This window comes from Centropristis striata, chromosome 8 (genome assembly GCF_030273125.1).
Source record: "Centropristis striata isolate RG_2023a ecotype Rhode Island chromosome 8, C.striata_1.0, whole genome shotgun sequence".
Lineage (NCBI taxonomy): Eukaryota > Metazoa > Chordata > Actinopteri > Perciformes > Serranidae > Centropristis > Centropristis striata.
The window spans coordinates 19,005,583-19,019,402 of NC_081524.1; the positions used below are offsets into that span (position 1 = coordinate 19,005,583).

General features: G+C 39.6%; 1 protein-coding gene across 1 annotated transcript; it reads left to right on the forward strand.

Moving 5' to 3' along the window:
• The first annotated feature begins 8,939 nt into the window (after nucleotides 1–8,939).
• On the forward strand, nucleotides 8,940–10,038 carry LOC131975590 (transcription factor HES-7.1-A-like). Its single transcript, XM_059338261.1, has 3 exons — nucleotides 8,940–8,984; nucleotides 9,129–9,224; nucleotides 9,469–10,038. The coding sequence occupies exons 1-3, from the start codon at nucleotides 8,940–8,942 to the stop codon at nucleotides 10,036–10,038; spliced, it is 711 nt and encodes a 236-aa protein (XP_059194244.1).
• Nucleotides 10,039–13,820: the final 3,782 nt, after the last annotated feature.

Sequence of the window (13,820 nt, forward strand, 5' to 3'; positions counted from 1 at the left end):
CAGGGTGTATTATATTCAGACCTTTGAATGTGTATTTATCCTTGTGTTGTATAATATACTTTGACTCTGTGCTTTCTATCTTGAAGAGTCACTGTGACTTCAGTTTTGAAAGGAGCCGATGGTTTACCTGTTTTGATTTATCCTTATTCAATAAAGGAACATAATGTTACACTTTGTGTACATATTTATTTATATGGGATGTGTATTTTATACGACCGAGTTTTAGGGCCACATTGAGGAAGACAACAAAAGTCATAAATTTATGAGACTGATTCTTTCTGCGGAACAGATGTATTGTCTTGCATCTTTTTAAAGTCCTGATACTTCATTTTTTAAAATAATTTTTTTGGTATTTTTCATGCTTTATTGAAAGTGACAGATAAAAAGGGGGTGACATGCGGCAAAGGGAGCACAGGCTGGATTTGAACCCGGCTCCGCCACAGCAAGGGCTCAGCCTTAATGGTAACGTTCTACCAGTGTGAGCCACCGGGATACACTGAAGCCCTGATACTTCTGACAATGTGATGCTGGCTGATGTGCCAAAAGATTATGTATCTCCTTGTTGGTGAAACCTATACTGAAGTACAATTCCACAAAAAGCTTCACGGCCCTCATTTTAACAACTCTCAAGCCTTATAGTCTATGGGAAACTGTAAATTATCTAATGATTGCAACATCATCTAAAATAATTAATTATCCAAAATGATTGAAATGAATGATCACAAACGTTTAAATAATGACATAGGGTCTAGTTCTATGTGATAACAATGTGTAAAGGGCAGTGGAATAACTATTGGTGTCCGTTTGTGGTGACTGCTGACTGAGATAAGGGATGAGATTAAATAGATCCTGGAACATAACCTGGTCTGGAGCAGGTTTGCTCCACAGACTAAATCTCCATGGTAACTTATACCATAACATATCCCACTGCCCCCTATCCTGCTTTTGTGCAACCGGATCACGGATAAGTTGAGCCAGGATAACCAACATATCCCGGCTTAATCCCTTATCCTAGTTTTGTGCAACAGGCCCCTGATGACCAAAGAACCTGTATGTATTTTATGTAGTGGAGTGCTAGGCTCCTTTAAAACATTGTCGGCAACATTTTAATATTATACTGTAAAAACTTCTAGGGGTAAATCCAACCTCGCCACATATTCACTGTTGGCATGTTTGCTTCTTGTTCTGTGAATGGAATTTAATTTATCATGCTCACTGCATAAGCCACATATCTCTTTGTGAACTGTTTTCTCTGAAAATGCCTTTTATATTGAAGAAGTAGACACAATGAGAAAACAGCATGTTGCTGTGTTGGTGCAAGGTTGAACTATCAAATAGGTAAAATTGAAAACCGCCCAAACTAGAAAATTTCTAAAGAAATTTTGATTGTGTGCTTGCCTCTGGCCCTTGATTCTCGTTGATGAAATCAGCAGTTAAACAGGGACTCTGTCCTGAGTTCACAGACACCTCATACAAGTTTCTAGGACAAATAGTTCATTATTTAGTAAAAGGGGGCGTGGCTAATCAAAAGGGGCGGGGTAAACAACCACCAATTAAACAGGAACTCTATGCCGAGTAATCTGATACTTTATAGCCTACAAGTTTCTAGGACAAACAGTTTATTAGTTTGAGGCAGATTGGACAATGTATGGTCAAGTTATAAGGTCTGATGCTTTATGAAAAAACGCCATGTCCGTTAAGTTAGAATGTCTGTCTTGGACAAGCGGCAAGCTCCGGTCTGGAGCTGTGAAGCCTATGCGGAAGTACCAAAAACTGCAATTCCTCGACCCGCCGCTTGAGGCAGGCTGCAGAAGGGAGCAAGTTAGATTGACTCTCATGTTAAAATGTCCGATTTCACAGTAGAAATAAACATGTTTACAGCCTGGTTCAAACGATGCCTCTACTCTCAAAAGCTGATTTCCGCTTCCATGACAACCCTGAGGGGGGTGAATTATTTTATATCTCACTAGTTTAAGTTTCGAAAATTCTGCATAATGAAGCGGTCCCCGCTCTGAGTGACAGGTGACGTAGCTGACGGCACTAGCCGCTAGCTGTGTGTAGCTACTAGCGCAGTGGCTAATTCACTGGAAACTTTCCCTGTCGGCTGTCGGATATTTTTACAGGCAAACATCGGACTATTAACACCACCTGCTGTGTGGTGAGCTGTACCACTGCTCCACAAGAAGGCTCCAGTTGTTGGTGAGTGTTATTCTCATTTTATTTTATTTAGATCATTTATTAGCGTTTACAGTAGTATGTTAGCCAGCTAATGCTGCCTTCGATGCTAACGGGAGTGAAGTAAAGAAGATATTATTAAACCGGTATGGTAACAGAAGTGTTATAATTTATTTTTGTAATACTTGGAATCAAACACAGCGTCTCTGTGTTTGGAAAATAAAGCTTCACCATGTTAGTATGGTAACATTATGCAATGTTATGAAATGATGACTAAATATACCATTGCATCAAGTTAATGCTACACTCGGCCCAGTTTAACGTGTTCATCTGTGTGTAATTACAATAATGTCTGTGTAATTAAAAAGCATCACATTTAAGCATGGTTCAGAAATAACGGAGATTGTTATTAAGACTCAGACTGTGAAATATTCGGTAACGTAAAATTTGACGGCGCAGGACCCCAGACTTTATCTTTTTTATTTAATATCATTATCAAAGCAGACATTTGAATATTAAAACACTCCAGAAACCGACTGATTGTGATCTACTTCAGTTAACACATAACGTTAAGTCTGAATCTCAGGAGGAATTGTGCAAAGCATGATAACGTTTACTAACAGGCTAAATAGAGATAAATGTGGTGACCATTGTCTAAGCACAGTTCCAATTCTGATGTAAAAACTTTAATTTCAGTGATCCAGAATATCTGTTCTGTGATTGTCCAGCATGCTGCAGATTTAACTAGGAGCACAATGATTCATGTGGGTGGACACTGAGCTGAGCCAGTGTTAATGCTTTAAAAGTCACCACAGACTCAACAGGGTCAAACTAGCAGGCAGAACGCTGCTGAGGTGGAAGCAGAGTGTAACAGAACATTCCGTTTTTAGAATTCCGGAATGCGATGATCTCATCACATTCCGTTTTCGGAATTCCGGAATGCAATGATGTCATCACATTCCGTTTTCGAAATTTCCGGAATGCTATGATGTCTTCACATTCCGTTTTCGGAATTCCGGAATGCAATGATGTCATCACATTCCGTTTACGGAATTCCGGAATGCGAGGATGTCATCACATTCCGTTTTCGGATTTACAGAATGCGATGATGTCATCACATTCCATTTTCGGAATTCTGGAATGCTATGATGTCATCACATTCCGTTTTCGGAATTCCGGTATGCGATGATGTCATCAGGTTATATTCCGGAATGTGATGATGTCATCAGATTCTCTTCTGGAATGCGATGAGGTCATCACATTCTATTTTCATAATTCCGGAATGCGATGATGTCATCAGATTATATTCTGGAATGTCATGATGTCATCACATTCTCTTCTGGAATGCGATGATGTCATCAGATTATATTCCGGAATGTCATGATGTCATCACATTCTATTCCGTAATGTCATGATGTCATCACATTCCGTTTTCAGAGTTCCGGAATGCGTTGATGTCATCACATTCCGTTTTCTGAATTCTGAAATACGATGATGTCATCACATTCCGCTTTCAGAATTCCGGAATGCGATGATGTCATCACATTCCGTTTTCAGAATTCCGGAATGCGATGATGTCATCACATTCTATTCATGAATGTGATGATGTCATCACATTCTGTTTTCGGAATCCCGGAATGCGATGATGTCATCACATTCTATTCAGGAATGTGATGATGTCATCACATTCTGTTTTCGAAATTCCGGAATGCAACGATGTCATCACATTCCATTCCGGAATGCGATGATGTCATCACATTCCGTTTTCGGAATTCCGGAATGCGATGATGTCATCACATTCTATTAGGTAGTTTTTTGACGGCATTTCTCACAGCTTCTCTCTGTGGACTGATCTGTTTTCGAAATTCCGGAATGCAACAATGTCATCACATTCCATTCCGGAATGCGATGATGTTCTGACATTCCATCCCAGAATGACAGAGAGAACAAATTCCTCTGTTCTTGTGGATTTTGTAAAATGTTTGTAAAATGTTTGTTATATAGTGTTAGAAAAATTGCATGAGGAAACCTTGAAAATTGATAGTCTGTCACCAACAGAAAAAACCTCACCATTTTTCTGCGCAGTTTGTTGATGGGGAAATTAAGAGCTGGAGACGTCCAAGTTTCTCAGTTTAACAAAGTTTTATTACATTACGTCAAAAAATGTGCACTTTACAGAGATTCTCCGGGTTCAAAAACTCATGTCACTGAATACAAACAGACGTGTTTCAGTTCGTGAAGTCTGAACCCCGACTCTCTCCCTTGAACCCATTAAAATACTCATACAATTGTTTACAAAACATGCTGGTCGATTTCCTCCAGGAAGTCCCGCCCTCTTGATCGCTGATTCGCCAGTTTTAATTAATACAACGGCACGTCAATGCCAGCTGGGCATACGATCTTGCTGCCCCGGACAAGGCCATCCTGGCCTCTCCAGAACATTCAACAAAAAACCTACTGCCTTGTTTTGTCTCACAAAGATATTATGTCTACAGAATCAAAGATTTTTCACTGTGTCACATAGATTCTAAAAGTCTAAAAAATATAAAACAGACAATGAAATATATGTAGTCAAAGTTTCTAAACCAAAATTAACACACAAACATAATCATTGTATCAAATCATATTGTCTGACTTAATATAAATGCACAGAGATATTTATTACACTCAAGGTTTGACCTTTGATAGTGACCTGCGTCACTCACAGGGACAGACACAGGAAGTCAAACAACAGAGAAGCAGAAATCAAGCATAAAAAAATTTACAAATATAGAAAATAATCAATTATTTTAACAATTGCGGGACCAGCCCTCTTCTCATTCAGTGTCAGTAGGGCCACGGCGCAATCGCGCCAACACTGGCCCCAACACTGGCCCCAACAGCAATAGCTATTGTTTTACTGTGTATTTTTTCTTCTTCCTCTTCCGGACACAATTTCATCCCGCTACTAGTCCTCCAACTTGAAGAGTTAATAATAATTAAAACGTGCGGTTTGATCGGGATCGGTCTGCTATTACTTTACTCAACAGAATGCGATGTAAGTCGCGTAAAACTGCCCAAAGTTGTTGGTGCGTGTTGGTGGCGCATCTGTGCGTCCTACGCCCAAACTATAACTCTGACAGCTTTACCAGAGGATTGTGAGTGAGAAGACAAATTTTCCTACGTTTGTATGTATAAATTATTTCTGTATGTATTTCTTCACACTAAGCCGTGGCACTAATAAGCCCACGGAATAACAATTAGTGTGCTTTTGCAAGCAAGCACACAAAATAAAAAGACATAAGCCCGGTGAATAGTAGTTAGTGTGCTTTTGCAAGCAAGCACACAAAACTGCCTGAAAATGTGTTCTGGAAATTGCACCACTTAAGGACAATATTAACCAATGTGAGCTCTACGAAATAATCTAATCTTATTGCCCTGTTAGACAGATCTGTTCTGTGCGAAAATATAACATTCATTTGAACCTGTTAGTATCGTGCTGAATGACAATAAAACTGAGGTTTTGGTTGTTGCTCCAGACACAGTCACCCCTACAATTGTTCATTCCCTTGAGCTTCTGTCTTCTGCTGTCCGCTCTAACCTCTGTAACTTAGGGGTGTTTTTTGATCGGTTTACATTGTTTGACAAACATATAAAGCAGTTGACCAGATCTTGCTTTTTCCATCTTAGAAACATCAGTAAACTGAGATCTGTAGTTTCAAAAGCTGAACTTGAGATGCTCATACATGCATTTAGCTCATCTCGAATTGATTTCTGTAACTCACTTTTCTCCTGTTAAAATAATTGATTATTTTCTGTTTTGGTAAATGATTTGTTGCTTGATTTCTGCTTCTCTGTTGTCTGTCTTTGTTCTCTGTCTCTGTGCGTAACGCAGGTCACTATCAAAGGTCACTATGTATGCATAATTCACTAAACCTTGGAGAGGTTTGAGTTTGAGTTTATTTACTTTGATTACATATATTTCATTGTCTGTTTCATATTTTTTAGACTTTTAGAATCCATGTGAGACAGTGAAAATCATTTGGCTCTGTAAGACATAATATCTTTGTAAGACATAACAAGGCAGGAGGTTTTTGTTGAATGTCCTGGAGAAGAAGCCAGGTCAGGATGGCCTTGTCCGGGGCAGCAAGATCGTATGCCCAGGTGGCATGACGTGCCGTTGTATGGATTAAAACTGGCGAATCAGCGGATCAAGAAGGCGGAACTTCCTGGAAGAAATCGACCAGCATGTTTTGTAAACAAATGTTAGTATTTTAATGGGTTCAGGGAGAGAGACGTGGTTCAGACTTCACGAACTGAAACCCGCCTGTTTGTATTCAGGGACATGAGTTTTTGAACCCGGAGAATCTCTGTAAAATGCACATTTTTTGACGTATTGTAATAAAACTATGTTAAACTGAGAAACTTGGACGCCTCCTGCTTTTCATTCCCCATCAATGATCTGCGCAGAAAAATGGTGAGGGTTTTCTGTTGGTGACAGATTATTTAATTTTTCTAACACTCCTCACTAAGTATGTCCGCTCTTGACCGCCTTCAGTCAATTCAGAATGCTGCTGCAAGATTACTCAGTGGTTCAAACAAATGCTCGCACATCAGCCCTGTCCTGAAGTCTCTTCACTTGCTGCCTGTTGCATACAGGATTCAGTTTAAAGTACTTTCACATATAGAGCACATTCCATGGTCAGACTCCCCTATATATTGTTAAACTACTTCACCCATATCTGTCAGCTCAGTCTCTTAGGTCAAACACATCTTCTGTCTGTTCCATGTACCCGTCTGAAAACACGTGGTGATCCATCATTTGAATATGTGGCACCCAGACTCTGGAACTATCTGCTTCTCTCCCTATGGTCGGCTACTTCTGTGAACACTTTTAAAAATCACCTTAAGACCAGATTTCTTTTTCGACAGGTATTTGGATGACCACCATGCATTGTACATATTATTTTATAATTTTTATGTTTCATTGTGTTTTAACTGTGTTTTAATTGTCTTTTTCATGTTTATTTAATAAGGGCAGTGATCAACAAAATATGGACTAAAGGATTTGGAGAAAGTCTAAGGGCAAACTGGTTAATCTGTAAAATAGGATGAAACAACATATATACAATTCATTTACACAACATAATAAACATGCACAAAGTGTTTTATTATGCATGCACTTCACTCTGTAGTTAGCTACAATTCAGACTTGATTAGTAAAGTATAGGTTGTGTTTTCCTACGCAGGGAGCTGAAAACGTTTAACCAAGTGTATGCATAAAAAGAAAAAGGCTTCTCCTTTCCCTCACAGTTTATATGAGCAGGGTGCTGCTGTGGGATTCCTGTGCCCCAGCTGCAATACAATTAAAACTGTTAATTAATCTACATCTGTAAATGAGCCTTGAAGGGCCGAGAGCTTAAACCACTTGTGCACAAAGCTGCCACGCGTGTGTCGCCACAGTCTCTGAGCTTTCCCACGGTCGCCTGGCAGCATCAAAGGGTTTCCACGAGCAAATGTGAAACAACTGTGGCGCTAAACGGCGCGCCAGCACGAGACAGCAGCCCCAAATGGCACGCGTGGTCCATTGTAACACGGAGGTGTGAATGCAAAATGTGACCAAGCGTTGTTACGCCTTCACTCTGCGGACCCACTAACAAATGCAAAGGCGTCCAGCGTGAATGACGAGGTGTCAGCACCCGCCGTAAGTGAGCGCGCAGTAAAGGAACAAGAAATAAAGACGTATTACGCATAAATATAACCACTCAAAGGGTGATGGTGAGCCACGTGCATTAAAAGCTTCTGATAGACGAAGATCTAGAAATCATTTCTAAATTTGGCTTCAGAAAAGTGTGCTTGGAAAGAAGGTGTAACAGATTTTTGGGCATATGAATAAAGCACCAGAACAGATGGATAGCAGTGCCAACACATTTTCTCGCACCTCAAATGGCACACAAATGGTTTACGCGCTCTCAGTGGCAGCTGTGCAGAGTTTCTACTTCCAAATCCTTCCAATAGTCCAATATTTCAGGCTGCTGACATCGGAAGAAAAGTGCAAATAATTTTGGAATACAATAATAGGACATAACATACAATAAAAGGACAAACACCTCAAAACTATACTCACAATTTACTGTCTCAATGGAGGACTACAATTATTTTATGATTTTGAATGCTTAATGTGTTTATTTATGTTTATTCTTCATAAATTGCTGTCTGTGTTAATTTGCTATTTTCCACTTTTGTGCAAACAGCAATTCCCAAATTCTCATTTAAAGCATTTGGGGGGACCAGTAAGGCGAGGTTACCAGCTTTTTAAAACAAAACTTGACTTACATTTTCTATAATCTTGAGGTAATATCTCAAATTGTGTATTTTCCTGAACTTTTACGCATGCATTTTTACGCATTTGGCTTTGCGCGTAAATGGTTTCATGGTCTTGTGTCTTGGCTTTTTCTCGTGTCGTAAGATACTTTTGCATGATGGTGAGATAGAAACGATAGATCAGTAAAATAGATCAGTTTAAATCTATTTAAAGTACTGCGATAAAAAAAAAAAAACGCTGGGATCAAGGAGCTGTAGGGAGGAGGTGAGGTGTGGGCGTTTTGGGGGGGAGGTTGGTGATTGTAAAATTTGGTGGGAGGAGTCTGAGGGCCTGACTGAAGAAGGTAAAAGCCGCCTCCTGGGACAACAGCCGCATTGCCTAAACAGTTGCAGACTGTGAAGGAACCTCTTTAATCTGCCACCACTGGATACAGACAAAGCGCACGGGACCACCGGCTACAATGAAACTGTTACAGGAAGCGGAGGATGCAACAAACGAAAGAAAGGTAACAACTAAATCTCAATAACTTGTTTTAATATAGACTATAAAAGGCATTAAGAATGCTGGCAAAAAAAAACATTTTAATCATACTTAATTCAACTGAATCGACCAAATGTGCATTTGAGTGACAACGTTTTTTCTGTTCTAGTTCATAAAATCTCAAGTAGAGAAACGTCGAAGGGAGAGGATGAACCGCAGTCTGGAGTGTCTGAGGACCATGTTGCTTCAGGAGCCACAACAACAGGTAAAAAACACAAACTACATTGTAGATGTTGAGAAAATTGTCTTTCGGTTAAGAATTATTAGTCAAACAAAAAAGAAAAGAGAGGCTAACTGGTCTGCTGTGATTACACAACATTGTCCATGGGATATTCGAACATTTGCATACAATTAAATATAGAAATGTTTAAATTGTTGCACCATTCATAACCATCCATGCATGTCACTGCAAGCAGACTCCTTTAACTCATACCGATGTTTTCCTGCAGGATGGGACTCAGCGCAGAGTGGAGAAAGCTGAGATTCTGGAGCACACGGTTCTTTTCCTGCAGAACACTGTGAAAGGAGACAGGACGAGCGCTGCTGCTGCTGGTGATGGTGGAGGCCAGAAACACTCGTTCCAAGACGGCTTCTCTACCTGCCTGCAGACCGCTGCTCAGTTCCTAGGCCCTGAAGGGAAAGGCCTGTGGCTCGGAGCAGCACTGGATGCGTCTCTGGCCGCAAGTTTTTCCCGTTCAGACTCTGACTCTGCAGGTGTTCGAAGGAGACCTGAAGCCCGTTTCTCCTCCTCCTCCTCCTCCTCCTCCACTACCACCTCCTCCTCATCCAGCTCTCTGCAAACACACACAAAGTCCATTCTTCGGATGCTGAGGCAGAAGTCCAAGCACACACAGGGCTCGAGTGTCGCTCATCCGTACCGGCTTCCAGCCCAGCAGGGGTCTCCCACACACTCCCAACAGGCTCAGAGACAGAATCAGCTCCAGATGAGACAAGTGGGCAAACAGAGTCCGTCCCAGAGCAGCCCGCTCAGCCAGACTTTGTGGAGGCCGTGGCCCTGATCCCTCAGCCATGACCTCAGACTTTTTGATGACTCTAACAAATGATTAGTGATGCCAAATCTACTGTTCCTGATTGCATATTTGCATTGTAGTTTTGCAAACAATGTCCTCTGCTCCAATGATAACAACCTCAACATCAAAGCCTGTAAATAATGTAAAAATGTCATTTGTGCATGTGATGTATGTGTGATAAGGTTGACTCACTGCTCGCAGTCAGTGGGGCAGCCATCCATTCTCCTGACGGCGCAGGGACTCGTCCACACTGGGACGCCACAGTGAGCTGGGCCACGTGACTGAGCCCAGCTGCTGCTGCTGCTGAAGAGCGAGTTTTGAGGTGAGTATAATGGAGCTGAAGAGTCTCTGTCTTCATATAAAACCCTCTGCTGCTACATCTGCTGCCATGATTCAACATACTGAAGTGGATAATGATTGAGTGTCCATCCGTCACATTTCCAGGTGTGGGACCTCAGGGCTCGAGGCTGGGAGAGCCCCGTGCGGCCCCTCACATTCACCTGCGTGCCATGATGTCTGCTGGCATTAATGATGACATCTATGAACTTGTCTTGTCTTTAAATATATGTCTTGTCTATTTTGCACACTAATTTATTCTGGATGTCTCCCTATGGTGAGAAGTATTCTTTTTTTATAATAAAAAACTTTCTTAAAATAAAAAACATGATTTTTGAGCCTTTTGTTTGCGCTGACATTGACAGCTCTTTTTAGTTGGAGTTGGAGTGTGAGGTGTGAGGCCTGGCTTCCCGCAGAGCTAAATCCTCCAGGTGTGAAGTCTGGCCATGAGGTGAAAGAGCTCAGTATCACTTCAAAGACATCAAAGATAGCCTTCAGTTTGAAAGCATTTTAGGATTAAAGCAAGAATAAAAAAAAGTATGATATAGCCCTGAGCAGTCTGAGTAACACATTTACCACATTAAAGATAAATCAATCAATCAAAAACCAAATGAAGCCATAAAAATCCAGATTTAGTTGCAGAATACAGCCTTGACACAGTGTGTTTCACTTTAAATATTCTGTTCTTACAGAAGTTAACAAAACTTGTCTGTTCCTGAAAATAAACTTCCTGGCAACATATTTTCTTATGTATAATTTCTCATATAGTTACGTGGTATAATAAAAATATTACTATGCAGAGCCTCTGCGCAACTTCTAGAAAAGCAGCACTAAATTCAAGAGCTTTTCTAATAAGCACAACTTTATTTAGACCATCTACAGTTTGCATTTCTATTTCTACGCGTAAAACACGTTTTAATTATCTTATTCTTTATCTGACAGGATTTGGTTGAATGATCTAAAATATATCTAAAAACCCCTGCAGCTCCTGTCCACGTTTGTTTTCCCTGTCATTAGTATTCATTGTGTCACCAGCGTGGCCTCCAGCTGCTCACAGGACGTTTGTTTTCTGCGCGTGTCCGGTGTCACTTCACAGGAAACAGAACGTGCTCTCTCACCTCCTGAAGCCCTTTGAAGCTCATCACACTCAGAGGACATTCGTCTGCTTAGTGCTGTCCGATTATTGTTTGTGTTTTTGACTGAAAAAGAAATATTCGCTTTGCACATGGAAAAAAATCCAGCCATCAAAACACAGAAAACAGTGCCAAGATTTTGGTTAAGATTCCCCTTGAGGCCTGGTTGGCCCTGCCGTTAATTATTAAATATGAAAAATCAAGAATGAAGTCCCTTGTATTTATGAAAGAGTTATTTTTTCTTCTCCTAGCTGAACTTTAATCCAAACCACAGATGAAATTCCATTGACTCTTTCAGTTAAATACAGTTTTTTATTTATTTATTTATTTTTATTTTTTATTTTTTATTTTAATCAATTTCTGTGGGTCATCATAGTTAGGAACCAGGAAGTACATCAAAACAACAAAAATAAAAAATACTGAGAAATACTGTTTTTTAGACAATACTTTTATTAAAATGTGACTTTTATTTCTTTATTTTTATGTTATTGGTCGCCCACCGCAGTTCACTAGATCACACTAATGTGAGACAGCATGTGAGACACTCTTCTGGCTCTTTCTCGTGGGAAAATTAAGAGCAAAGCGTCCATTTGCACTTTATTATCTGTTAGTATTAGTACATCATTAAAAGAAATGAGTGGAGGACTGCGAGCTTTCAGGTTCCCACACACACACTTTACGCACAACGGTCACTCACATGCAAATTACGCATTGCTTCGTCTTTCTACTTCTTTTACAGGTATTTGTTAGATGGGCTCATTAGATATTTCTGACTTAGTACATTTTATGTATTGTTCCTCTTAGCCGTAATTATAACAGAAAGACGTGTTTCTTGTGAACACAGGTTACTCCTGTTTTTTTATTCCTCTGTCAAGTTAATTTAAAGTATTTAATTGGTGCCCAGATTTGAAATAGTCTCATATTATTATAGCGAAACGCATCAGGACTCCACCATTGTTTAAACTTGTGCTTTTTAGTGAAGTGAACTGTTTATTTTGGCTTTATAGTTGTCTTAAATTTGTTATTTTATCAAAGTTTTTCTTTGACATTTGTATCTTGTCTAAATGAAGGTGATGAAGGCACGTGTCAAAAATATTGTGTCTGATAAGTAAACAAGATACAAACTAAACTTCTGAGAGACATTTAACTCTGATGAAAGAATATTTTTCAATTTATTTTGAAAGGACTGACAAGTGACAGTTCCTCAAATGTACAACAATGTTTTTAAAAAATACTTGTTAGAGTTGTGTTTGTGGTGGATTTGGTCAGTGTGTTTGTCTGCTGGCGTGTTTGAATTAGGTGTGAAGTGGTCACGTGCTGCTGGAGTTGCCGCACGTGTCTGTCACAGAAATGTTTAGTGGATTTCATTTTATAGGGTCAAAAACAACAAAAAGACACTGTTTGTTTCCTGCAGCCAATGTGAAGAATAAATCTAAGATGGTAATCATAACCTGAAAATGGTAATTAATGTCTACAATCAACAGCACAATGTCACCATAAGCTAAAAATGCAATTTGGACAATGTCCAGAAAGACAAATGAGATTCCCCAAAGAACTGTACTTAAGTAACATTTTGTGTTGCTTGTACTCTTTGTTATCAATTTTGTGTTACTTTATACTTTTTGGCTTCTTCACTTTACTTCAGAGGGAATGTCTTTTTACTTTTTACTCCATGCACTAGTTTGACAGAACTAGTTACTTTAGGAATTTACATTTAAAATGTAAAAAATCATACACAAATCAAACCTTTTAAGATTGAACCAGTGGTTGCCAAGTATGCATACTGGACTTTTGCTACATTTAGTAGCAGTTCAACAAAAAGAGTGATTTCCTCTCTAGACTTATTTAATTTCACTTGAGGCTCAGAAGATCCATTATAAGTGTAATATCCATATAAAAAAATAGACAAAACTCTAAATTGGTGTTGCAAAACGTTATGTTTTCCTCTTTCTGTCCCCATTAATCATCTCATAACTGCTCATATTAATCTGGTGACCCTGAGGTTACCTTTGGTTCTTTGCTCTACAGGCTGAAGGGCTACTAGACTAAACCACTTAACTGTATATAAAGTGGTTAAAAGTATCCCTAACCCCAGAAACTACAACATTAAAATGTTGCTTACACATTGTTGCAGCCACAGTGGGAATATTACTGATTTTACTCTTGAACTAAAACTTGTACTTTTGATAATTAAGTGACTGGTGTAGCGTGGTGTAGCCTATAATTCAGGAGCTGCTTCTTCATTATTACAATATAGACTGCTGTACAAGTAATGCGCATTAGGATAAACTGTTATAATGT